This window comes from Notamacropus eugenii, chromosome 5 (assembly GCF_028372415.1).
Source record: "Notamacropus eugenii isolate mMacEug1 chromosome 5, mMacEug1.pri_v2, whole genome shotgun sequence".
Classification (NCBI taxonomy): Eukaryota; Metazoa; Chordata; class Mammalia; order Diprotodontia; family Macropodidae; genus Notamacropus; species Notamacropus eugenii.
The window spans coordinates 65,612,792-65,637,073 of record NC_092876.1 but is presented as its reverse complement, the minus strand read 5'-3'; the positions used below and the strand labels follow the sequence as shown (position 1 = coordinate 65,637,073).

Below are 24,282 nucleotides of genomic sequence, written 5' to 3'. Positions count from 1 at the left end.
TCATTAACTCAGAGCTGGAATATTTAACCCTGCTGACCGCCCTCTCCTCCTGGAGACTCTATGTTTTCATTACCCTTCTCTTTCTTGACTCATCTCCCACCAGTCCCTCTTTTGCTGGGTTGTCATCCACTTTGGGCCCACTTACTGTAGGTATAAGGCTCTGTCCTAAGTTCTTATCTCCTTCTCTCTGTACCCTGTCCTGGACATGGATTTATCTTCCAATCAGTTACCTGTCTTAGGGATTCCCCCACCTTGCCGTCTCTCATCTTCACCCCTTTGTCTCCCCTTACCCAGCCACTACTCTAAGGGTGGAGGAAACATTCCAAAGACTCCCTGGCTCCCATGGCCATGACTGTCAGGAGATCCCCTGGGGCAGCCCCTTTCTCATCTTCGCAGGGAAATGCCTGGTATTGCCAGGATTGGATTAACATCCACCAGCAGAAAGTGACAGCTGCTCCAGGGCTCCCAGGTCTGAGGGGCTCCATTCTGCATTTTCAAAAATCCCCTTTAACAGAACAAAAGAAATGTCTCATCCTCAATTTTAAAGGGATGTAAACTGATCTGACCCTGGAGTATTTGCAAACATTAGAAATACCCTCCTCTGTCCTAGTTGCTGTAGGGTGCTACCTGTGACTCTGGAGGTCTACAACTCTGGACTAGGGATTTGTAGGGAAACCTCTATGGTAGAGGAGGGGTCAGGGCAGGGTTTCAGGTACAGACTTTCTTTAGACAAGACTGAAGTGTCTGTTAATGACCATGTTGACACATGGGGTAAGGCTATCAGGACAATATGATAATCCCCTGCACTGAAAGAGTCTACATTTTACTTATTGGAGAAAAATCATGAGCACAAATGGGTAAATAGTGCTGGATTGACAATCAGGGGGCTTAAGGATAAAATACTTCCTAGCTCTGTGACCTTACACAAGTCACTTAATCTGTGAGCCTCAGGAAGCCATCTGTGAACTATACAGCCTCAGAAGCCTCTTCCAGTCCTAGCTCTATGAGTCTATGATCCTATTTTTTTGTGTGTCTGAGGGAAAGGGAACTAACAATTGGGGGTTTCAGAAAAGGCCTCATGGGGAAGATGGAACTTGATTTGAGTCTTAAAGAGATTAGGGGTTTTCAGAGGCAGAGGTGAGGAAGGAGACCTTTCTAGGCATGAGGCACAGATTGAGCAAAGGCTTCAGGTAGAAGATGGAAGGTGTCAAAGGAGAATGAGCTGTATGGTTTTCAAACATCTGTCACAAGCTACCTGGCTGATAGGTGTCATCCTTTGTCTCTACTGGAGTTCTCTGAGGTTTAGTGGAGTAGAGGAGAGGCCCTCACTTCTCATGGGATCATATACTTAGAGTTATGAGGCACCTCAGGGGTCACCTAGTCTGACCTTCCAAAAGAAACCAAGATATTCAATAAGACAGAGATCAGAAGGGAATACATTCTGAACAGGAGGGTCAACCAGTACAGTATCAATGGAACAACAATGAGAGAGACAGAGACACAAAGAAAGAGGAGCGAGAGAGAGAGGGAGAGAGACAGAGAGATGGATAGATGGATGATAGATAGATAGACACACAGATGATAGATGAATGGATAGGTAGCTCAAAAGTTAGGTAGATGGATGAATAGACAAATAGATGACTAGATAGATAAGCAAATGAATAGAGAGATGGACAGACAGACTGATAGGCAGACAGACGGATGGAGATAGAGAGATAGATGGATGGATGGATGGATGGATGATAGATAAATGGATAGATGGATAGATGATAGATGATTATAGATAGATGGTAGACAATCTATATATTTAGATCTATCTATCTTTCCCAATCTCTGAACACTACTCCCTCTATGAAATTCTGGGATTATATGATTTCAGAGCTGAAAACACAAAGCCACAGAATCTGGTGCTTGGAACAGAGTTCAACTCTACAGAATGTCATAGCAGAAGGGTACATTAGAACAAGGCCTAGGAATGAGAACTGGACCTTTGGTTTATTTCACTACTATGAGGAACATCCAGATTGCCGGTCCAACATATTCCCTGAAACTTGGAGATTTGCCAGAGCACAGAAGTGTTAGGGGGTCTTACGCAAGGTCACATAGCAAATATGAGAGAGTGAATTGGGACCCAGGTCTAGACCAGCTTGCTATCCACGTTGCTATGAGAGCAGAAAATGTACAAACTGGAAGAGGTCTGAGTCCTCTATTTACAGATGAGGAAAAGGAAGCCCTGAGGGAGGAGAAGCCCAAGATCACATTGAAGGGAGCAGCACATTTGCCCATTGGGGAAACAATTAATCCAAACACAATCTCTTCATGGGACAAGTGTAAAGACTTACTCAGAGACAGCTCCAGTCTGCTGTGGATAGAGTGCTAGACTTTGAGTCAGGAATACTTAAGTTCAAATCCTATCTCAAAAACTTGTCTCCTGTGTGACCTTGGTTAAGTCACTTCCCTTCTCTGAGCCTAGGTTCCTCCCTTAGAAAATGAGGTGGTCAGATTGGGTGATATCTAAGGTCCCTTTCTGCTCTGACATTCTGTGGGCTCCCCATCTCAAAAAAGTCAAACTATGTGGTTCCCTAGACACAATTTCACTCAGAAAGAGCCCACCCTGCAGTCATCTGCTCTTCCTTTCTTCCTCCTTTGGCCCCAGAACATGATGGGAGGAGGGAATCCACAAAAACGGGAGCGAGAGAGGAGAGGATACAATAGTTTTACTCTCAACCACAGGTCACAGGAGCCCAGGATTTCAAGCTGGAAAGAATATTAGAGGCTCTCTGGTCCAAATGCCTCAATGTATGGATGGGGAAACTGAGGATCCAAACTTTTATCCCTCTGTCTGCATGGGACTGTGTGCATGTGTGTGCACATGTGTGTGTGTCTGTATGTGTGTGTGTGTGTGTGTGTGTTTATGAGTATGCCATATAAGTCAATTCCATTCCGCAAACATTAAATGTCTAGGGCCTTAGGAATTTAAATCTAACTGCCTTGTGTTAGAACTGGGAGGGCCTTTAGAACACAGAATGTAAGAGTGGGGAGAAGCCTTAGAACAGGGAATGTCAGAACTGGGAAAGGATTTAGAACACAGAATGTCATAGCTCAGAGGGGACCTTACAACAGAAAGTTATAACTAAGAGGGACTTTAGAATATAGAATATAAGAGCTGGGGGAGACCTTAAAACACAGAATGTCAGAGCTGAGATGGCCCTTAGCATACAGGATGTCAAAGTGGGGAAGAGCCTTAGAACATAGAATATCAGAACTGGGAGGGGACTTAGAACATACAATGTCAGAGCTTGGAGGGGTATCAGAATATAGGATGTCAGAGCTGAGAGGGATCTTAGACAAATACCCTCACTTTTACAGAGAAAGAAACCATGGCCCAGAGAGAGGAAATGACTTGCCCACGCTCACAGAATTAGTCTGTCACTGTGCCAGAACTAGAACCTTGAGCTAACTCTATCCTTTCCCCTACACTGTCTTTTAGGGGGAAACTGAGGCCCGTCAGCAAGATGAAATTAACCCAACATCACACGGTAAGCACTGAAAACTTCTTGGTGTTGGAGATTTGCTGTGTCCTCCCAGTATCTCCTTGAAATACCCCAAAGGCAGGGAGAACCACAGAGGAAAACAGGCACGTATAGCTTGGTATGACACCTCTACCACATACAGATATGCCAAAACGTTTATCTGATGTGCCCCAATTCAGAGTACCTGAGGAGTGATTTCCCTCCTCTCTGTTTGTGCTCTTCTCCTGGGGTGGGCACTAAAAACTTGGTTGATCTCTGGGGAGGCAGATCGTTCTCAGCTTAACTTGGAGACAAAGCCAAGAGCTAAGGTTGTTCTGGCCAGCCCCTTAAAATCTACCACCATGATGCTATAGCTTTCTGGACTGTGGAACTGCCCCAGGAACCTTCCCCACCTCTTTCCTAATCATGAAATGCCATCTATAGTGGCTATTACAACAGGTGAACAATCAGCCAAAATGTAGCCTTGAACATGGAGGCATGGGCTCCAGTCCTGGGGATGCCACTTATGGTGACAATGACTGACAGCAAATCACTTTGCAGGGGGCCTGGACCCTCTGAGGGCCTCAATTTTCCTCCTCTGTATGTGAGTTGATGAGAATAGGAAAGTTCTCCTCCCAGCTAACATTTTATGTTCTAAGCCTCCTCGTAGTCCTGACATTCTGTGTTCTAAGGCCCTCCCAGCTCTGACTTTCTGTGTTCTAAAGCTCCTTCCAGTACTGATTTTTTATGACTCTGTTTCATATGGAGTGTGGGGACAGGGAAGGGCCTAGGCTGACTGGAACAGTGTTCCTGTAGCAGATAAGGTCAATTTCCAAAGCTCAGTTTGACTGCTCAGTGATGTCAGTGACATTACCCCATCTCCTCCCCTTCCCCTCCCCCACACCCTCCTCCCTCCTACTCAGAGCACTAATGATTTTTGTGTAGGGGGCCCCCAAAGTCATGGATCATGTTTCCCTCCCAGTCCCCACAGCCTTGATGAAGAAAGAAAAAGTCCCTGGGGGCAAGCTCTGTCTATGGTTTCCAACCAACTTCTAAACTTGGAAAAACCTTCCAAAGCCCTTCTGCTGAGAATGTGGTGCTGAATCAGAGCTTTCCAGCCAACCTTAAACATCTTGAGCTGGGGCTTAGGACTCAGGGGTGGGGACCCACTAAGAGAAGGTTGGAGATACAAGTATGAAAATGAGACAGTTTCTGCCCTCAGGGATTTTACATCCTACTAGGTGAGTCCAACATACTCACAGAAAATTAACTGCATGTTACATACAAAAGAAATACAATAAATAAATTTTAAAATTTGGTGCAGAATCAGGGAAAATTAGGAAGGAGGTGGCCCTCAAGTTGGACTTTAAAGAGAGGTAGGGGTTCCAAAAGCTGGAAGCGAGGATGAAGAAATTCCTACCATGGAGAGCAGCCTGTGTACTGAGGCAGAAGATGGCACATAGCTCACAAGCAGGTCCATTGGGCTACAGCAGAGAGTGAATGAGGAGGAATAATTGGCAATCAGCCCAGAAAAGGAGACGGAGACCAGATCGTGGAGGTCTTCAAAGGCCAAACAGAGAGGGTTACAGTTTCCTCCAAAGGCAATGGGGAGCCATCAAAACTTGTTGAATGTAAGAGTGGCATGGTGTAACCTAGGCACAAGACCTGTCTGGACCAGGAGATAAAAGGTGTACCAAGATGGACTCATCTCTCAATAACCCCACTTGGTAAATTGGAAATCAAGTGATCTGGACTCTAATACTTCCTGAGAGATCTTGGGCAAATCATTTTCTGGGCCTCGGTTTCCTTCTTGGTTTTTGTTTTTCAGTCCTGTCTGACTCTGTGTGACCCTACTTGGGGGTTGTCTTCGCAAAGATACTCAAGTGGTTTGCTATTTCCTTTTCCAGCTCATTTTACAGATGAGGAAACTGAGACAAACAATGTTAAGTGACTTGCCTAGGGTCACACAGCCAGTAAGTGTCTAAGGATAGATTAGAACTCATGAAAATGAGTCATCCTGATTCCAAGCCTAGCACTCTATCCACTGCAGCACCTAGCTGCCCCTCCTTGGCTAAAAGGAGATTAAATTGGGGAGTCTCTAGGGTTCTTTCTAGCTCTAAATTTTAAGATCCTGTGATTCCAAAAGGTACTTCTTGTTCTAATAATCTATACAGTTCTTTGATTTGGAAATCTCAAGATTTGGTGCATTCCTCTGCTGTTGGATTTGTACAGTCAGGGGCCTGTCTATTCAGTGACTGGTGGTCAAAGACATGGTATTGTTTAGCAATCATTGTTCAGGGAGACCTGGTTAGTAAATAGTGTTCAAAGAGTAGGAAATGATATTTCTAAATTGAAGGACTGACCATGTCACACCCTTACTTAAGAAACTCCTATGGCTTCCTCTTAATTTCAAGATGAACTATAAAACCTTCTGCTTGACATTCAAAGCCCTTTATAATTTGCCTTTTCTCCCACCTCCCCAGCCTCCTTATGCCTTACATACCCCCATGGACTCTTCAATTTAGTGACACTGGTTTCCTGGCTGTTCCTTAAACATGATGCAATATCTTCCCATCTCCTGCCATTTTCCCTGACTCTTCCCTACACACACACACGCACACACACGCGCACACACCTGGAATGTTCTCCTTCCTCGTCTCTGCTTCCTTTAAGTTCCTGCTAAAAACATGCCTTCTGCAGGAACTGTCTCCCAAACCCCCTTAACTCTAGGGCCTTCCTGCTGTTGATTGTTTCTAATTTATTCTGCCTGTATCTTGTTTACACTTACTTGTTTTCACGTTTCCACCATTAACTTTGACATCAGGGATTGTCTTTTACCTTTCTTTGCATTTCCAGTGTTTAACTAAAATATCTATTCTTTGGGGTATTTCTTTGGAAAGGGGAAATTGTGTAAAGGGGCAAACTGGGGTTAGGGAGGGGGTGGCAAAGAGGGAGAGAGTATCTTTCTCCCCTTACTCCTTGCAAGGCTGCATGGGAAACTCACCAGCCCCATTTCCTTGCCATTCCTCCCCTTCAAGAGGCACATCAAACTCAGTGAATAAATAGCCATTGTCTCATCTACACAGAAGCTGCAGGGTCAAGAGTGCAGGACATAGGGACTTCTCCCGTAGTTCTTAAAACTTCATATAAGTAGAGATGCCTAAACATATATCCTAATCACTGATGGCTCATCAGTGGCAGTGACCCTCTAGTCCCCAGAAGTCAAACTTCAGAGATCTTTCAGAGATAACTGGTGAGAAGCTATTTCCTTTTCCAACACCTTCACCCTCATCCTCTGGTTGCCTTCTTTAGTCCCTGCCCACACACCATAGCAATACTGGGGAAGGGGAAGTAGCAGAGAAAATGACAATTAGGGTCCTTTTAAACACTAGGATTTTGTAATTCTCCTTTCCAGTCTCAAGGTGATCACTAGACCTGTGGATGAGTTATAAATGGGCTCCATTGGGAGTTCACCTCCTGGATAGTGGAGTGTTGTTGAAAGAGGCTTAGGGTGTTGGAGGGGTAGAACATTGAATTTTGAACCAGGATGATCTGAATTAGAATCCTAAGGCAAACGACTTAATCTCTTTGGGTCTCAATTTCCTCTTCTATTTCTTTCTTCTTTCCTCTTCTATCTCTGCCCCTCTCTCCCAATGGATCTGATGATCTTTATAAAAAAAAACATTTTTAAACAAACTATTTATTTTTAGTTTTCAACATTCACTTCCATAAGTTTTAAATTTTTTCCACCTTCCTCCCCTCCCTCTCCTCAAAACAATGCACAATCCAATACAGGCTCTACATATACATTCCTATTAAACACATTTTCATGTTAGTCATGTTGTATAGAAGAATTAAAATGAATGGGAGGAACCATGAGGAAGAAAAACCTAAACTAAACTAAACTAAACTAAAGAGAGAAAGTAGTATGCTTTAATCTGCATTCAGACTGCATAGTTCTTTCTATGGATGTGGATGGGATTTCCCATCACTATTCTTTTGGAGTTGTCTTAGGTCCTTGCATTGCTAAGAAGAGCTAAGTCTATCAAAGTTAGTCATCACACAATAAGGTTGTTACTGCGTATGATGTTCTCCTGGTTCTGCTCCCCTCACTCAGTATCAGTTCATGTAAGTCTTTCCAAGTTTTTCTGAAATCTACCTGTTCATTATTTCTTATAGCACAATAGTATTCCATTACATTCATATACCACAACTTGTTCAGCCATTCCCCAGTTGATGGGCATCCCCTCGATTTCCAGTTCTTGGCCACCACAAAAAGAACTGCTATAAATATTTTTGTACATGTGTGTCCTTTTCCCAATTTTATGATCTCTTTAGGATACAGACCTAGTGGTGGTATTGCGGGGTCAAAGGGTATGCACATTTTTATAGCCCTTTGGGCATAGTTCCAAATTGCTCTCCAAAATGATTGGATCAATTCACAACTCCACCAACAATGCATTAGTGTTCCAATTTTCCCACATCTTCTCCAGCATTTATAATTTTCTTGATTTGTCATGTTATCCAATCTGATAAGTGTGGTGTGATACCTAAGAGTTAATTTGATTTGCACTTCTCTAATCAATAGTGATTTAGAGCATTTTTTCATATGATGATAGATAGGTTTAATTTCTTCCTCTGTAAACTGCCTTTGACCATTTATCAATTGGGTAGATTTGATAATCTTAAAGAACAAATTTGGTTCTGAATCTATGACCCTATGAATATATGGAAGCCTCCTGATGTAATGGAAGGAACATTGGCCATAGAGTCAGAAGGCTTGGGTTCAAATTCTTATTGTCTATATGACTCGGGGCAAGTCATTTCCTCCTTTCTGAGATTCAATATTCTTTTCTATAAGTTAAATTTGGACTTGAGGACCTTTAAGATTCTTTGCAGAATTATATGGTTCCATGAGTGGCATGAATAGCAATCAGGTGACCAGGATTCTAGTTCTAATTTTCTCAGTAAATCTCATCTTTTCTTGTTTCTTCAATCTGTAAAATGAAGAAGTTAGACTTCAGTCCCTTCCCAGCTCTACCATCCTGTGTTCTAAGGGTCCTCCCAGCTCTGACATCCTGAGTTGTAAGGGTCCTCCCAGCTCTGACCTTGTGTATTCTATGATATGTAGTAATGTGTATACCTGAAGTACAGAGATAAGGTAAATAGTTCCCTTCTAGGTTCCATCCATAGCATTGTATCCATATGAAGGTAAGCTCCTTGTTTTAGACAGAAAGCTCTGCCCCTATGAGACCCCACTGTCGGCCAGGAAGCTTGGTTTGGGGCCTTCGTGTTAATTGCCTAATCTCCTGGAGTGACGGTACATGCCTGAGATGCTCCATCGATAGCACATGGAACACCCATCAATTTCTCAACCACATAATGACCCCCCTTCCTTTGGACGAGTAAGTAAACTTGGTATGTTTCAAATTTTCAGACACACCCATGGAAAATGGGGTCATTAAAGGGAAAAGGGGGGAGGGGAAGAAAAACCATAGACCTTTTTATGGTAAAGAATATGTTCTCTCTTTCATGTGGGGCCAGGAACCTCCTTGGAATGGAGCTGAGGAACAATAGTAGCCTTTGTAGACAATTGCACCAACTCTGGCCCATGGGCCCCTTTGGCCCAGGTTAGAGGGAGCTGGATGGGCACTTTCATGGAAAAATAGCTCCAACAGGGACTAGAGTTTCTGGAAGGGCTTTTGGCTGTATTCTGGCAATAGAGGGTGTCGGGAATGCCCATGATCCTGAGATGGCCACAGCTCAGGAGACGGGTGGCAAGTTCCAGGCTGGGGAAGGCCCTGGACAAGGGTCGGTGCTTGGGCTAACTGCTTCTGAGGGCCCTGCTGTGATGCCCGGTGCTCAGCCGGCCGACTAAGGTTCTGAAACACTCCTCCTCCCCTTCCCTCCTCCTCACCCCATTCTGGGGTTCCAACCTCTGGAAGCCAGTTAAAAGTGTGTGGTCATCAACAGCTGCACATTCTTATTGGGTTACATCACCAGCTGACAGTGCACATCGTAGGACTTGGAAACTGGCTTGTGGTGGGCAGGGGGTGGGCCAGGGGTAGTTAAGACCAAAAGTCAATTTGAAGAACATAGATGGCTTTCCTTTTTACTCTGAGGCTGGAGGAAGCCGTAGTATAGACTCCAGGCTAGACTTCTGACCTACCCATCCACCTCCCACCCCCAGGCCCTGGGTACATTACCACCTCCCATGTCAGCATCCTTTACCCTCCTCCTGATAACCCTGCTGCTCCTCACCCTCCCATGCCCCATCCTCAGGATTCCAATCTTCCCCTGGGCTAACTGTAAATTCATCATAGATCCATAGACCAATAATAGAACTGGAAGAGAATGTTAGAACTGAAATGGACCTTAGAACATAGCAAAGAAGCACTCATTTCTGGAACATTCACAGGCCAAGAAGTCCCCTGCCATGGGGTTCTTGTGCTTGGAGAACGCAGAAATAAGGAGCAGCTTCCCAGACCCAGACCCAGCTGGACAGACAACTCACCCAACCAGATGGTTCAGAGTCCGAGCATACGGGTGAGGTGTTCCATGGTATATACTGTCCTGCAAATATGTGTGTATATGGGGATTGGGTGGGGGTAGGGGAGCCAACAAAGCTTCTCCCTACAATGATAATCCAAGTCAGTGGAGAAACAAAGGCCAGCAGCCAAACCGGGTCACCAAGATCAGAGCCTGCCTACCAACAACTCTTACTATGTTGTTTAGTCATTTCAGGTGTTTCTGACTCCTCATAAGCCCATTTGGGGTTTTCTTGACAAAGATACTGGAGTGATGCATTTTCCAGACGAAGAAAATGAGCAAACAGGATTATGTGACTTGCCCAGGGTCACACAACTAGTAAGTGTCTGAGGCTGGATTTGAACTTAAGGAGATGAGACTTCTTGACTCTGGACCAGGTGCTCTGTGCACTGTGGCACCGCCTAGCTGCAGAGGATAGCAGAGTCTTGACCACAGTTTTGACATTGTTCCTTAATGAAGTCCTTCTGTCATTAACCACAAGTCCTTTTCAGCTGCTGCCTGTGAGTGCACCTAAGGTGCTCTGTTGATCCTTCCCCCATTCCAGTGTGCTTTCCTGATCCTCTTCCCCTCTGGCTCTTGTCACAAAATGTGTGCCCTTGTTAACTAGGACAAGAGGTAGGGGTAGGAATAGAGGAAGAGGAGGGGGAGTAAATGCTGACCCTCAACCTCCTCGGGATCTTCTTTGCCCACCAGTCAGAAGACCTTCAGGGTTCTCAAGTCACTCTGTTTAGTGAATTTCAGAAAGGAGATTGAGTTTATCTGGGCTCCAGTCTCACAACCTGAACTTTGTGGAGATCAGCCCAACTGGTGTGTTTCCACACCAGTCTTCTCCTTGTCCCCTTCCCACAATGCCACTGGAATACAACCTGGCTATCCATTTATTGTGTGTATAAGGAAGGCCCAGCCACTTTGCAAGAACTATGAATGGTGGAAGGGGGAAGGAAGGGAGGGGGAAGGACGGGACACCAGAGACCAGCCCTGAGCACTGTTTATATTGCGGCATATGCTTTGAATTTTTACTTAATACTAATTCATATAAAACCCCCGTCAAGAGCCACCCATCCACACATATGGAAGTGGTCTCACCAGTAACAATAGTCAGACGCAAAGGCCCAGGGTCGGCCCTGCTGGTGGGATGAGAGTTGCACCACAGACAAGTGGTGGGTGTGGGAGAAGGGCCAGTTCAAGGGAGAAAACCTCTTCGTGCCCAGGGATGATGACTTCCATCAACCAATTAGCTATCCACATTATTCTCAGCCCAGGCAGGAGGACACTGTCATTAATTAAAAGGGAGGATGAGAAAAAAATTCTCCTTAGCTCCACACCCCCTCTCCACCATGTTAACTGTTTTCAGAACAGAAAACTAACTGGGCCAACAGTATAGGCTGCTCTTTACCAACCAACACAGAAACTATCTTTTTCTTTTTTTTTCTTTCTTTCTTTTTTTTTTTTTCAAAAGAAGAAGGAGCCACAGTGAGATCCAAGGGCCAGGGTGACGTTTTGGGTCAGGTGACTCCCCCCGGGCCAATGAGCCCGTGTTGGGCTAAAGGCTTTTTCAGCCTGGGGAGCTGAGGTTGGCTTGACACTCTGAAGGCCTCTTCCCCAACCACAGAACCACAAGCTGGGAGTCCTCTGCCATCCCCAGGGGTACCTGAGTTGGGGGGAAGGTTGGCTTCTCTCCACACCCTCATCCCCACTCCCCTGCTCTGGGGAGGGGGGGACCTAGCCTTGCCTACACCTCTCATAGGTTGGGGAGGGGGTGTCGCTCTGTCTGCCTTTGGGGTAAGTTTCATTCATTCCTCTGAGCCCTGGCCCCCAGCCTGTCCTGCCCGCTCCTGCTGTGGGTCTCCCCCCTTGCTGCCCGCTGCTGCCTCTGCTCTCGCCCCTTCCATCACTAATGATAGTCTGCATATACTTCTGTTGAACACTCTGTGGCCAGACATTCCTGTGGGACTGAGAACCCAAATTCTTGGGTACAAATAGGCATTAGTTTCCTCTGGGATCTCTCTTTTTTTTTTTTGCTCTCTCTACTTTTTTTTCTTTCTTGTTGTCCCCCTCTCCTTCTTTCAAATTATTTTCAAAAGTAGCAGAAAAAAATAAAACACACACACACACACACACACACACACACACACACACACACACACACACACACACACACCAGTTCCAACCCAACCCCCTTCAAGGACTGAATTCTTGCCTTCCTCAGACCAGAGCATGGCGTCCAACAGTATCTTTGATTCCTTCACGACCTACTCGCAGCCCTTCATTCGCGGTGAGTAGAGAAATCCCTACGTAGTCACTGGCTACCCGATGCCCATTGCCCACTGCAGGGGCAGGGGTATAGGGGGAACTTTGGGGCGGGAGTGAGAAGCTGGGTTGGCTGGTGGGCATTTTTCTACCTTACGCTGGCTTTTCTGAAGGTGGTCCGCCACTGTTCCTTCCCAACTCAATCCCCTCCTTTCCCTACACTTCCTTCCCCCTACCCCTCACTGCCACCCCAAAGACAGGACAGTTGATTCTTGGAATGAATTTCTTCTGTTGAACATTGGGACCCTCCCCTTGGAGAATCTTCATAGATGACCTGAGAGATATTCTTAGCCTCTCTGTGGGGGTAGGGGGCCGCCTTTGTCCTCAGCCTATGGGGGCTGAGAGGGGCTAGGCCATGGCTGTTTGAAGGGTGGGTGGTGACTGCTCAGTATCTCAAAGACAATATTCCTGGAAGGGTTCCCCTGGCTAATTTGGGAGTAGGGGGAACCAGTGTCCCCTCACCCACTGACTGTGTTCACAAGACCCTTCACTTTGCTCTGGCTTTTGGGGCAAATGTTGTCCTGATCTGGCCAGAGAAAGAGGAGAAGGGAGCTTGGCCTCTGGGTTTACCTGCTAAGGACCATGAATGTCACAAACTGAGACTGGGGGACTGGATTTGGGCTTTCAGTGAAGCCCTCTGGAATATCCCAGGCCCAGTTCTAAACAAAGCAGGGATGGTGTGAGCTGTGAAGTCAGGTGATATTCCTAACATTTTCGTTTCAAGGATTATCATTCTCAGGGTAGGAAATAGGGAAAGGAAGACACCCAGCGACTAGCTGAGAATTCAGGTGGCTTCTTGCTTAGGTGGAAGGGTAAGAAAATAACTTCCCCTATGAGAGATCTGCGGTCTCTATTGCTGGGCAAGGAGAAGGTGTATTTCTATAGAAACTCTGTCCAGCATCTGCCGAGGGCAAGAGCAGCAAGGGGGCAAAGTTGCAAATATACATCTTGGAGCATGGTGGCCCAGGCTGACTCCTACCCTTGGGTTACCAGGATCCGACTGTTGGCTTCCCCAGAGCAGTCCACTGGACGGAGACCTACTGATGTTTCTGATGGACAAACCATCCTAGAGAGAGAGTCCTCTCACCTTACCATGCTCAACCATAGCTGCTAGTTTTCTCAGAAACTGTCAGAAGCTTAAATGATCACATTCAGAACCGTGTGTGTGTGTGTGTGTGTGTGTGTGTGTGTGTGTGTGTGTGTGTGTGTAATGTGAGGTTCTGGGGGAATGGGGATAGGCATACTGGCCCCTCATTGTACTGATCAATGTTATACAGGAAATAAGTCCATTCCAGGATCATAGAATGTCAGACCTGGAACTTGAGAACACAGAGTATCAGAACTGAGAGGAATCTTAGAACACAGACTGTCAGAGCTGGAAAGGATCTTAGAATCCAAAATGTCAGAGCTGGGAGGGTTCTTAAGACACAGAGTTAGAACTGGACCAGACCTCAGACCACTCGGCCCAACATCTTCATTTTACAGATGAGGAAACTGAACCTCTAGGAGGTTCTATGATTTGTCCAGTGTCTGTGTCCCAAAGGTGGAATTTGAACCCAGGACCTCAGACTCCAGAGCTCATGTTCTTTCTGTAACAGCATATAAGAAGAGACCCTAAATATAAAAGAGCTTAAGATATAGACTATTAGAACTGTACAAGATCTTTCATCTCTGTAAGATCTGTGGGACACGGATATTCAGAACTCAGAGCCCATCTAACTCAATTTCTTCATTTTATGGACAAAGGTATTAACTAGGGATGTTGTCCCAGCATACCCAGGGAAAGGGCATCAGAAGGGAGATTTGAACCCACATCCTCAGATTCAAGCTAGTGTTCTTTCTGCAATAACATTTTCAAAAGCACCTTCAAATGTAGAATGTCAGAGCAAGAAGGGACCTAAGGCTATAGAATGTTAGAACAGAATGTGAGATCTGGACCTTGAAAAAGAGACTATCCGAGCTGAGAAGAATTCAGCAAGTGGGGAAACTAAGGCTCTTTAGAGGAGGCTTTGGGAAACAGACTTTGTTGGCTAAGCTAAGACTTGGACTGTCTCCTGGTTGCCTAGCTAGTGTTCTTTATATTACAGTAGAAATCGCTAGTAGACTTGGGTCCACAAGAGTAGTGACTTGGAGGCCAGCTGGAGGTCACACTACCATTCCCTAGTTTGTCCATCTGTGTCCAACCAGCCTGCATTTCACTGAATCCAGTCATTTGGTCTTGTGAGTCAAATCCCAGACTCCATCTCTAGAAGCCAGGCCCAGGCAGGACAAGACTCTGGGGCCAGAGGAGAGGAGGCTCCAGCCTGGTAATTGGGAGACTCAGTTTCTTACAGAGGCTGCCACATCAGTATCATTTGTCTGGTTGCTTCCTCTTTTCCCCAACTAAGGCTGATCCAGGCCACAGGCCAACAGGACCCCTAAGGTGCATTAAGGAGAAGGCTGCAGATTCAGGGGGGACAGGTCACCAGCTGGGATCGCCATCTTCAGATTAGCTGGGTCCTCTTTCCCCAAGCCTGAGCAACCAGCAGAAAGCAGTCCTTCGGGAAACGCTGGGCCTGGGTGTACTGTGGTGAGCTCCTTCCACTCCCTCCTTCTAGGATGCTCTTGTTATATAGAGGTCCCTTTGTCCCCTCACTGTGCTAATGAAAGACAGCTTCGATGGCAAGAAAATAGGAGTTTATAAGAAACATTTGCGCCACTCTTTACGATGTCTGTTCCCTCTTCTACCAGCCAGATGAAGAAATACTAGGGTTTGACTCAGGGTTCTCAGGACAGACACGCTCCTGCCTGTCTTAAATTTAAATTTCCCAAATGATCAAGTAAGTTCAATCAATGACCAAGCAGATTACGACTAGGTAACTAGGCATCTAAGTGGTTAGAAAACGGGACTTGGGATCAGAAAGCTCCAAGTTCAAATCCAGCCTCAGACCTGTATTAGCTATGTAATGGGCAAGTGGATTCACTTCCTAAAACTTCAGTTTCCTTATTCTGTATGATGAGGATCACAATAATACCGACCTTTCCTCAGTTATCGTCTGTAACATGAAATAATATTTGTAAACCTTAAAATACTGCATAAATGTTAACTATTAATATAATTCTTATCATGCATTATTAAGCCCCTATTATTAAAGCAGAGTAGGGAACAATGGGAAAAGAGCTGGATTTCAAGTCAGAAGCTGTAGGTTCAAATCACAGACCCGCCGCTATCTGTGTGGCCTGGGGAGGTCCTTAACCTCTCTGCCTGTTGCACTAAGGATACAAAAAAATGAAACAATCTTTCCATTCAAGGAACTGGCATTTTACTGTGAAGAACAACATTTACATCTATAAGGATATACATTGTCTCCAGTTTATTTGTACAGTTGTTCGCCAGTCTCCCCCATTAGACTATAAACTCCTCCAGGGCAGGGAACTCCCTTTTGCTACTTTTTGAAGCCTCAGAGCTTAGCCTAGTACCCGACACATAGTAGGTGCTTAGTAAATATCAGCTGACTGAAAAAAAAAACACACAAAAATAAATTCAAAGCAAATAAAAATTAATTTAATGAAGGAGAGAAGGCAGGCACTAGCAACTGAGGGGAATCAAGAGAGACCTCACGGGGGAAGGGATGTTTGGGCTGAGATTTAAAGGAAATTGGGGCTCCTAAGAGATGGCAGTGGGAAGATAGTAGTATATTTTGAGCCTGGGGACCAGCTGGGAGATGACAGGATCTGTGTGAGAAACAGCAAGAAAGATGGTTTGTCTCCATCAAGGAACAGAGTAACTTTTAATACACCTGGAAAAATAGAGTGGATCCAGGTGGCAGGGGCTTTGAAAACTCAACAAAGGAGTTTGTGTTTGATGCTAGAGGTAATAAGCAGCCATTGAAGTTTGTTGAGCAGGAGAGTAACTTGGTCAGACCCATGCTTTAGGATCATCACTGGCAAATTTGTAGAGGATGGGCAGGGAGACCCACTAGATGGTGGATTTTGTAGTCCAGGTGATGAGGGCCTCTGTGAATGGAGAGAAGATGTAGCCAAAAGATGAGAAGGTTGAAATAGCAAGACTCGTTAATAGATTGGATAGAGGGGGTAATGGGAAGGAGAAGTCAAAGACTGTGTCTGCCACATACTATCCACACAATTCTATTATCTGCAAGAGGTGTAACAGAAGGCAGTGAATGGCGCAGTCTCATTTTTCTTTACAAGAACGTCTGTCGAAATTACTGTCCAAGGAGAATCTTTCTCTGAGACTGACTGACTCCTACCTAAATGGGTCCATCTCCAGGATGGATTGTGGAGGATATGAGGTCAAGATGGGGTGGGATGAAGAATTAGCTGGATGGTCAGTATGGGAATGGGGGTGTCAGCGTGCCATGTGAAGCAGGACACCTTACACTGTGCCTCAGAGGGAAGCACTCTAGTCCTCCATCATAGGAATCCCATATAGCAGACTCCCACCTCAATGGAGATTGGAGGCCCAGGGGCTAAGGGTGTTAGGAGGTCTTTCTAAGTTGATATCCCTCAGGGTTTTGGTGGCAGCTGTCAAGGCAGCTGGAAAAAGGAATCTCAATATGTCCCAGACAAGACTGACTAACTCCTAGACCCTAGCTTTGGAGTAAGAAGGGAACACAGAGGCTACTACTCCAACTTCCTCATTTTCTAGATGAGGAAACTGAGGTTTACAGACTTGAATTCACTTGTCCAGAGTCAAACAGCTAGTATGTAACAGAGGCAGGATTTGCATCCAGGTCTTCCAGACTTGAGGGTCACCATCATATCATCCACTATTCCATGCTGAATATCAGCTGCAACAGAAACTTTGAATTTTGTCACTGGAGAGGTAATAGGCATGGTTGCTTCAGGGTCAGCCCAGTGACTTACATACAGTAAGAATTTCAGAACTCCCTTTCCATTCATTCATTCATTCACTCACTCATTTGTTCCACTACTGGAAATATGAGGCCCCTCACTTCCTTACACCTTCTGTGCCTCTGTTTTCCTGCTGTTGAATAGGTGTTTTTCCATCTGCCTCCCTTAGTTCAGATATGCTGCTGATGGAACTTCCAAATCCCAGGGCCTTATGTTCTTCCCCTGCCTGGTATAGCTATGGAATCATCAGTTCACCAAATGTTAGTCAAAAAAAACCCTAGAACCCCAACATGTTGATGATGGAAGGGACCCTGGAATGCAGAATGTCAGAAGTACAAGAGACCTTAGAATGTGAAATGTTAGAGCTGATAGGGGACTTACAACATACAATGTCAGATCTGGAAGGGGTCTTAGAGGCCATCAAGTCTAACCCCTGAATTTCACAGACAAAAAAATTGAGGCCCAGAGAGAAATGAAGTGACTTGTTCACCTATGGAATGGTCGAACTGGTCAGTGCTATGCCAACTGTGTCATCCTAAGTCACTACTTTCATTCTGCCGGCATGAGGTATGCCAAGAAAGGCAAGCCCCCATTTCTTCCTGAGACAGTTTAGCCAAAAGGATGAAGGCAGGGAGAAGCTGTAGGGATACAAACAGTGCACAAATTCCATGGCCCTTCTTAGAGGATCTTAGCTACTTATGGGAGGAAATCAGTAACCCCTTCAGAGATACACCCATGAGGCACCAGCTAACTTTTAATGTGACATGGTGGGAAAAGTCCAGAATTAACAATGAGAGGCCCTTGTCCTACTCCTAGTTCTGGCACTAATTTGCTGTATGACATTAGGAAATTTACTTACTTCTCTGAACCTCAGTTTCCTCACTTGTAAAAAAAATTAGACAGCCTCTAGGGACCCATTCAGCTATAACATTCTATGTTTTAAGGTCCCTTCCACCTTTAATATTCTATGTTCTAAGACCCCTTCTATCTCTAACATCCTGTGTTCTTAGGTGTCTCCTAGCTCTGATAATCTCTTATCAGTTCTAAGATCTTCTACCAACTCAACATTTGTATTCCAAGGATCCTCCTAACTCTGATAATATATGATTCTGTGAGTCTGTGAAGCATCCTTCTTCACCCACACCCCCCTACCCTCCTGCCCCAGTCCAGGACCTTCCCTCCTTTTCCCCTGGCTGTCACTGATTTTTTCCCTGTCCTTCTCTGGTCTCATCTCTCCCCTGTGGGCTGATCCTCACACTAGAATGGCACGTCACAAGAAGGTCTCATTTCCTTTCCCAGTGACTGTGCTCAGCCCCAAACACCTCCCACGAATAAAAGGGTTTTTCTGAGGAAGACAGGAGGCAGCTGTTTCCCGCCCCCACCAAGGAGTGAAAAAGAGGAAATGGGTCCGGGTTGCAATAAGCAGGATTTGGGTTAGACCTCAAAAGGAAGGATCCTCTGCTCATAATGGCTGCTAGAAGGTGTAGGGGCGCTCTAGGTGGGATTGGGCGCTTTCACTCTTCTGAAGATCTATAGGAGTCAAACAATTGGACACTAGGGGGTCTTAAGCCTCCTCTACCTTGCAGCTCCATGGAGAGATATCAAGGAGCCTATAATCTTGGATAAAGGAAAATTTGCTTCTTTTTTACTAACCTCCAATCTCCTGCATTTTAATTTAGGCATTTAAAATCATTCCTCTTAGAAAAGGTCTATAGGCTATCCCTGACTGACAAAGAGACCCATTACACACACACACACACACACACACACACACACACACACACACACACACACACACACACACAGAGTACTCTTGCTGTAGACAAATATGAGCAGGTAGAAACTTGGATAGAGGTGGAAAACGTATGGGATAACCTGTAGAAACTCCCCTAAACCATGAAAACTTGAGAGTTACTTCCCTTTGTATCTAAACTCTTCTGTCCAGAGACTGAAGGGTGGGGATAGGGGAAGGAGTGCCAAAGTCTAAACTCATCATGATTATAGGGTCTTAAATCTAGAGTTGGAAACGACCTCAAAGGGCATCTAGTCTCATTTTAAACATGTGGAAACGGAGGCCCAAGGAGGATGAGACTTAATCAAGGTTTGACTCATTGTCCCCTTGAGAGTGAAAAAGCCCAGCTAGGCATGGAAGGAAACTGGAGCCGCAATGGCCAGCCAGCATGGATCCATGAAAGGCTGGGGTCACAGCACTGGCTGTGCCCGTAGAGGGATGACTCCAAGGTGGATGGGCGGGCTGGCAGTGCCCACTCAGCAGTTTCAGAGCTGGTCCTTTGAAATCTCTCCTGTACATACCTAGGCCTGACCCCAGAGACCACCCAGATAGACCAAAGTGTGGCACATTCCAAAGGGGTGGCCCTTTCCTCTCTCTCCCCACATGATCCCACCTCAAGCCGATGGGGCCTCACCCTCTCTCCTGATTCATCTGCAAACAACAGGGACTCTATGTCCTAGCCTTGCCCACCACGATCCACATAGAGAGACCATTGAAAGGCTCACCAGCCCTTCCCAACCAGCAGACCGCTGTCCTGTGGTCCCAGTGAAAGAATGAGGTTTTTCTAAACCACCTGGGGAGGAACAGGGTGGGGAAAGAGACAGGGAGTGGTCACCCAAAAGGTGCAGGCATTGAAAGCATGACCCACCAGAAGGATCTGAAGGGTACAGGGCCCCTGAGGCAGCCTGTCTTGAGCTAGCATGACTAAAGGCTCACATAGGCCTTCTACAATGATTGAGGGGTGGTAGGATGGAGGTGACAGGGCTAAGGGAAGGTTACAGGTAGCCTGGAGCTAGAGTTTTCCCATCTGGAAACATGTCCTAGACAAAAATCCCAAGGACAGAAGCAAGTCCAAGGTGATATCTTGGATGGTTTGGAGTTATCATCTCAACCTCCAGAAACATGGCTCTCTTTTCTCAGGGAATCATAAATAAAGGCACTGGAAGGGAATTTAGAACACAGAATATTCTAAATGTTCTAGAGCAGGAGGAGACCTTAGATGACAGAATATTAGAGCTTGGAATGTCCTTAGAACAAAGGATATGAGAGTGGAAAGGACCTTAGAACACACAGAATGTCAGAACTGGAAGGGCCTTTAGAACACAGAATGTCAGATTTGAGAGGGTCCTTAGAATACAGTGTCAGATCTACAAGGGATCTTAGGACACAGACTGTTACAACAGAAAAAGGACTGAGAACACAGAATATTGGCTTCTGAAGGGATCTTAGAACATAGAGGTAGAAAAGATCTTAGAACACTTAAAACATAGAATTTATTTATTTTTAATGTAATAAGCACCTACATACATAAAGTCCTGTGTTTGTTGCTGGAAATATAAAGATGAAATTCTAATTCTTCACTCTTCAATTTGTCCACCTTGGAAATTGATTATCCAGAGCTCTCTCTCCTTTTTTCTTCCTTCTTCCTACTTCCTACTTCCTATTTTGTTCTCTCCTCCCCTCCTGACCCTAACTTATTGCCAGGATCACCTGGCTATAATAAGTGTCAATCAGCGTTTGAACTTAGGTCTCAAATCTAGTACTCTATTTAGTCACTGGAGTGATTTTCCTAAAGCTCAACTCCTATCGGGTCATCTCCCTAATTACCAACGGCATCCTATCACCTCCAGGATCAATTATAAAATGCTTTATTTGACATTCAAAGCCCTTCTTAACTTTGAGCCCCCTCCTACCTTTCCAGCCTTCTTATTATACCTCACTCCCCAACACATACTCTTTGATCCAGTGACATTGGCCTCCTGGCTGCTCCATCTCTCCACTCCAGGCATTCTCTCTGGCTGTCCCCGGTGCCTTGAAGGCTCTCTCTCCTCCATTTCCACTACTAACCTCTCTGATTTTCTTTAAGTCTCAACTAAAATCCTACTTCTTGCAGGAAGCCTTCCCCAACCACTCTTTATTCCAGTGCTTCCCCTTTGTCTATTATTTTTCCTGTATAGAGATTTTTTTGTATACATTTGTTTGCATCTTGTCTCCTCCCTTAGATTGTGAGCTCCTTCAGGGCAGGGACTGACCGCCTTCTGCCTCTTTTTGTGTCCCCAGGGCTTAGCACGATGTTAAGTACATAGTAGGGGCTTGACAAATATTTTTTGAATGAATGAACTGATGAGAGGCAGCCATGATACATACCAGCTGTTCGACCCTGGGCAGTGCTTGCAACCTTTGTGAGTCTTAATCATCTCATCTGTAAATGGGGATAATAATACAACCAATGAAATAATGTATGCAAAACATTTTGTAAATTTCTAAGTGTCAGTTTTTATTATTATCATTATCATTGGGATCATTGAATGATTTAGAGATAGTGATCTTCAGAAAGCAGGGAGAGATAAACAAAGTAGAGGAGGGGTCCTGCCTTCCCATAATGTGCCAAGTGCTCAGGATAAAAAGTTAAAATCCAAACAGTCCCTGTCCTCCAGGACTGGGAGGGGAGAGACCCAACCTAGGTACAAGCATATAGGCAGAAAAAAATACTGTAATCTTGAGAAGGAGAGAGTGCTAATAACTTAGGGGATCAGGAAAGGTGTCGTGTTAGGAGGGGACACTTGAGCTGGACTTGGAAGGTACAGGGATTTGATCAAGCAGGGATGTGTTTGTTATGGGGAACAGTTAGCAGGTTGGGACAGGATGCCCAAAATGTGAAACAATACAGGTGGTAAAATACTTTCAATCAATCAATAAACATTTATCAAATGCCTACAGTATGCAGGCACTGTGCTAAGCTTTAAACTTTTTATGCTGTTACAATCAGGAGCAATAGGGAGTCAGTGAAGGTTTTAGAGTGAAAGTACACGCATGTTGGAGAAGGAAAAGGGAGTGGGAAGGGAACAGCAGTGAACAGGTTCAGATCGGTGTGTTGAAGCTTTTTTCTGAAAATGTTTTTTTAACTTTATTTTTAATTTATTGAATAAAACAAGCATTTCCATAATATAGTACAATAAAAAGATGATTTTATAAGAAAGTACAAATCTATCATACACAGCTTGTTATTCCTTTCAAATATACAACAAAATGATTTGTGTTTTAAAAATATTAACATGGCAAGAAATTCCCACCCACTCCCCTCTTCAAAGCCCAGATCCACCAGCACCTTCTTCCCTGACCACCTACCCTCAGCACAGAATGATTTTTTTCTTCCCATCTCTGACCTTTCTACACCATGCTCTGTGTGCTAAACACCGTAAGTTTCAGGTGAGTTCAGTTATCTGGACCTGTCTATCACTGAGCCTTGCCTGAACAGCTTAGATTGGGAGCCATGTGAGGGCAGGGCTAAGTGGCCCGCCCTTTGTATTCCCTTTTCCCTGTGAGTTCTAAGTCTCATATAGTAGGAGTTGAGTGAATATGGAATGAATGAATGAATGGGAATTGGGTTGGTTGGAGAGCCTTTAAATCTTTATAGATTTGCCCTTCCTCTCTCACTTATACCCCCCCAGGGCTTAAGGCCTAGCTCTGTCACAAACTGGCCCTGTGTTCTTGCGCATTTGGGCCTCAGCTTTCTCCTCTATAAAAGGGGAGAGGTTAATCCTGGCCCTCACTGCTGAGAGGTGTAAATGAGCTCATGAATGGGAGAATGCTTTGAAAACCTTGAAATGCCCTTCACACACAAGGGGTTATTGTTAGCACTCATTAGCCCAAATCTCGGGCTTTCTCTGAGATGGATTCTGAAGAGTGTTTAGAGCCTCTTGGCATAAAATTGGCTGTTTTCCACATGGGGTTATTTCTAGGTGGTGTGGCAAATACAGCACTAAGTCTGGAGTCTGAAAGACATGAGTTCAAATTTGACCTCAGATACTTACTTGCTGTGTGACCCTGGGCAAGTCACCTAACCTCTGTTTGCCTTAATCCACTGGAGAAAGAAATGGCAAATCACTCCAATATCTTTTTGCCAAGAAAACCCCACGGGCACTATTGGCATGCTATGGTCCATGGGCTCACGAAAAGTCAAATACAACTGAACAATTGAGCAACAGCATATACTATGGGGAGAGAAAAGAAGGAAGGGGTAAGAAGTCGGAAAGTCTAACCCTAGGCATACCCCCACTCCTGTTCTAAACCCACCCCATGCTTGGCTGCCAGAGAATTGACCTCCCTTTGACCATCCCTTGACTCTAAGCATTCTCTCTGGCTGTCCCTAGGCCTGGAATGCTGCTCTGACTACTGATATCCCTGGCTTCCTTTAAGTTCCAACTAAAATCCCACCTCTTACAGAAAGCCTTCCCCAGCCCCTCTTAATTCCAGTAGCTTCCTTCTGTTATTTCCTATTTATCCTGTATATAGCTTGCTTTGTATGGTTAGTTGGTTGGTTGTTGTCCTTCATCTTCAAAGAGAACCAAAATGATATCACCATGATCAAATGAAATTTCAGCTGCAGTGTGTCCAACTGTGGCTGAGCAGACCAATATGAGTTCAGAATGCTCTACCACAGGTTGGTCAAGATAGTCCATGTGAATTTTTGGGGTGGATATCCCAAATCTGTGCATCCTATGTTTATTTTGTGCTGTCTCAATTCTGCTTTGCTCATAGAGCACAGCACTCTTTCTGATGTGGGCACGCTATGCTGAACAGTCCTGTGCCAGTGTCTCCCATGTAGCACAGTCTAATCCAAAGTTCTTGAGAGAGACTTTGAGAGTGTGCTTGTATCACTTCTTTTGACCACCATGTGATGGCCTGCCCCATGCAAGTTCTCCATAAAATAGTCTTTTTGGCAAGAGTACATTTTGCATTCGAACAATGTGAAACAACATAGGCCCAACTAGTCTCCCCATCAGATTATAAGCTTCTTAAGAGCAAGAACTGCCTTTTGTCTCTTAGCACAAGTACCTGATGTGTAGTAGACACTTAAAAATATTGAATTATCTCAAGATTCCAGAGGACTCTCTTCTCTGTCCTGGCCAGAGTGGCACGATGCCCATGAGAAAGGGCAGCTAAAATCCACATCTGGGGGAAGCTAGCCACAGTGAGAAGAGTGTCCCTGAAATCTCCTCCCCAGGTCCTGCTTTGGGGGATGTGCCTCCAGTCGGGTGGATG

The 24,282-nt window shown here is 45.1% G+C and overlaps 1 protein-coding gene across 2 annotated transcripts in view; it reads left to right on the top strand.

The window, feature by feature from the left end:
* The first annotated feature begins 11,654 nt into the window (after nt 1–11,654).
* Nucleotides 11,655–24,282, top strand: part of RUNX3 (RUNX family transcription factor 3) — a 99,636-nt gene continuing 87,008 nt past the window's right edge. Inside the window, exons 1-2 of one of the 2 annotated variants that reach the window (XM_072609357.1) lie at nt 11,655–11,843; nt 12,271–12,336. In XM_072609357.1, coding sequence (XP_072465458.1) covers nt 12,279–12,336 — 58 coding nt within the window. In that variant the 5' untranslated portion in view covers nt 11,655–11,843; nt 12,271–12,278. Of the gene's footprint in view, nt 12,337–24,282 lie in introns of both variants that reach the window. The other variant, XM_072609358.1, reaches the window with a different exon arrangement.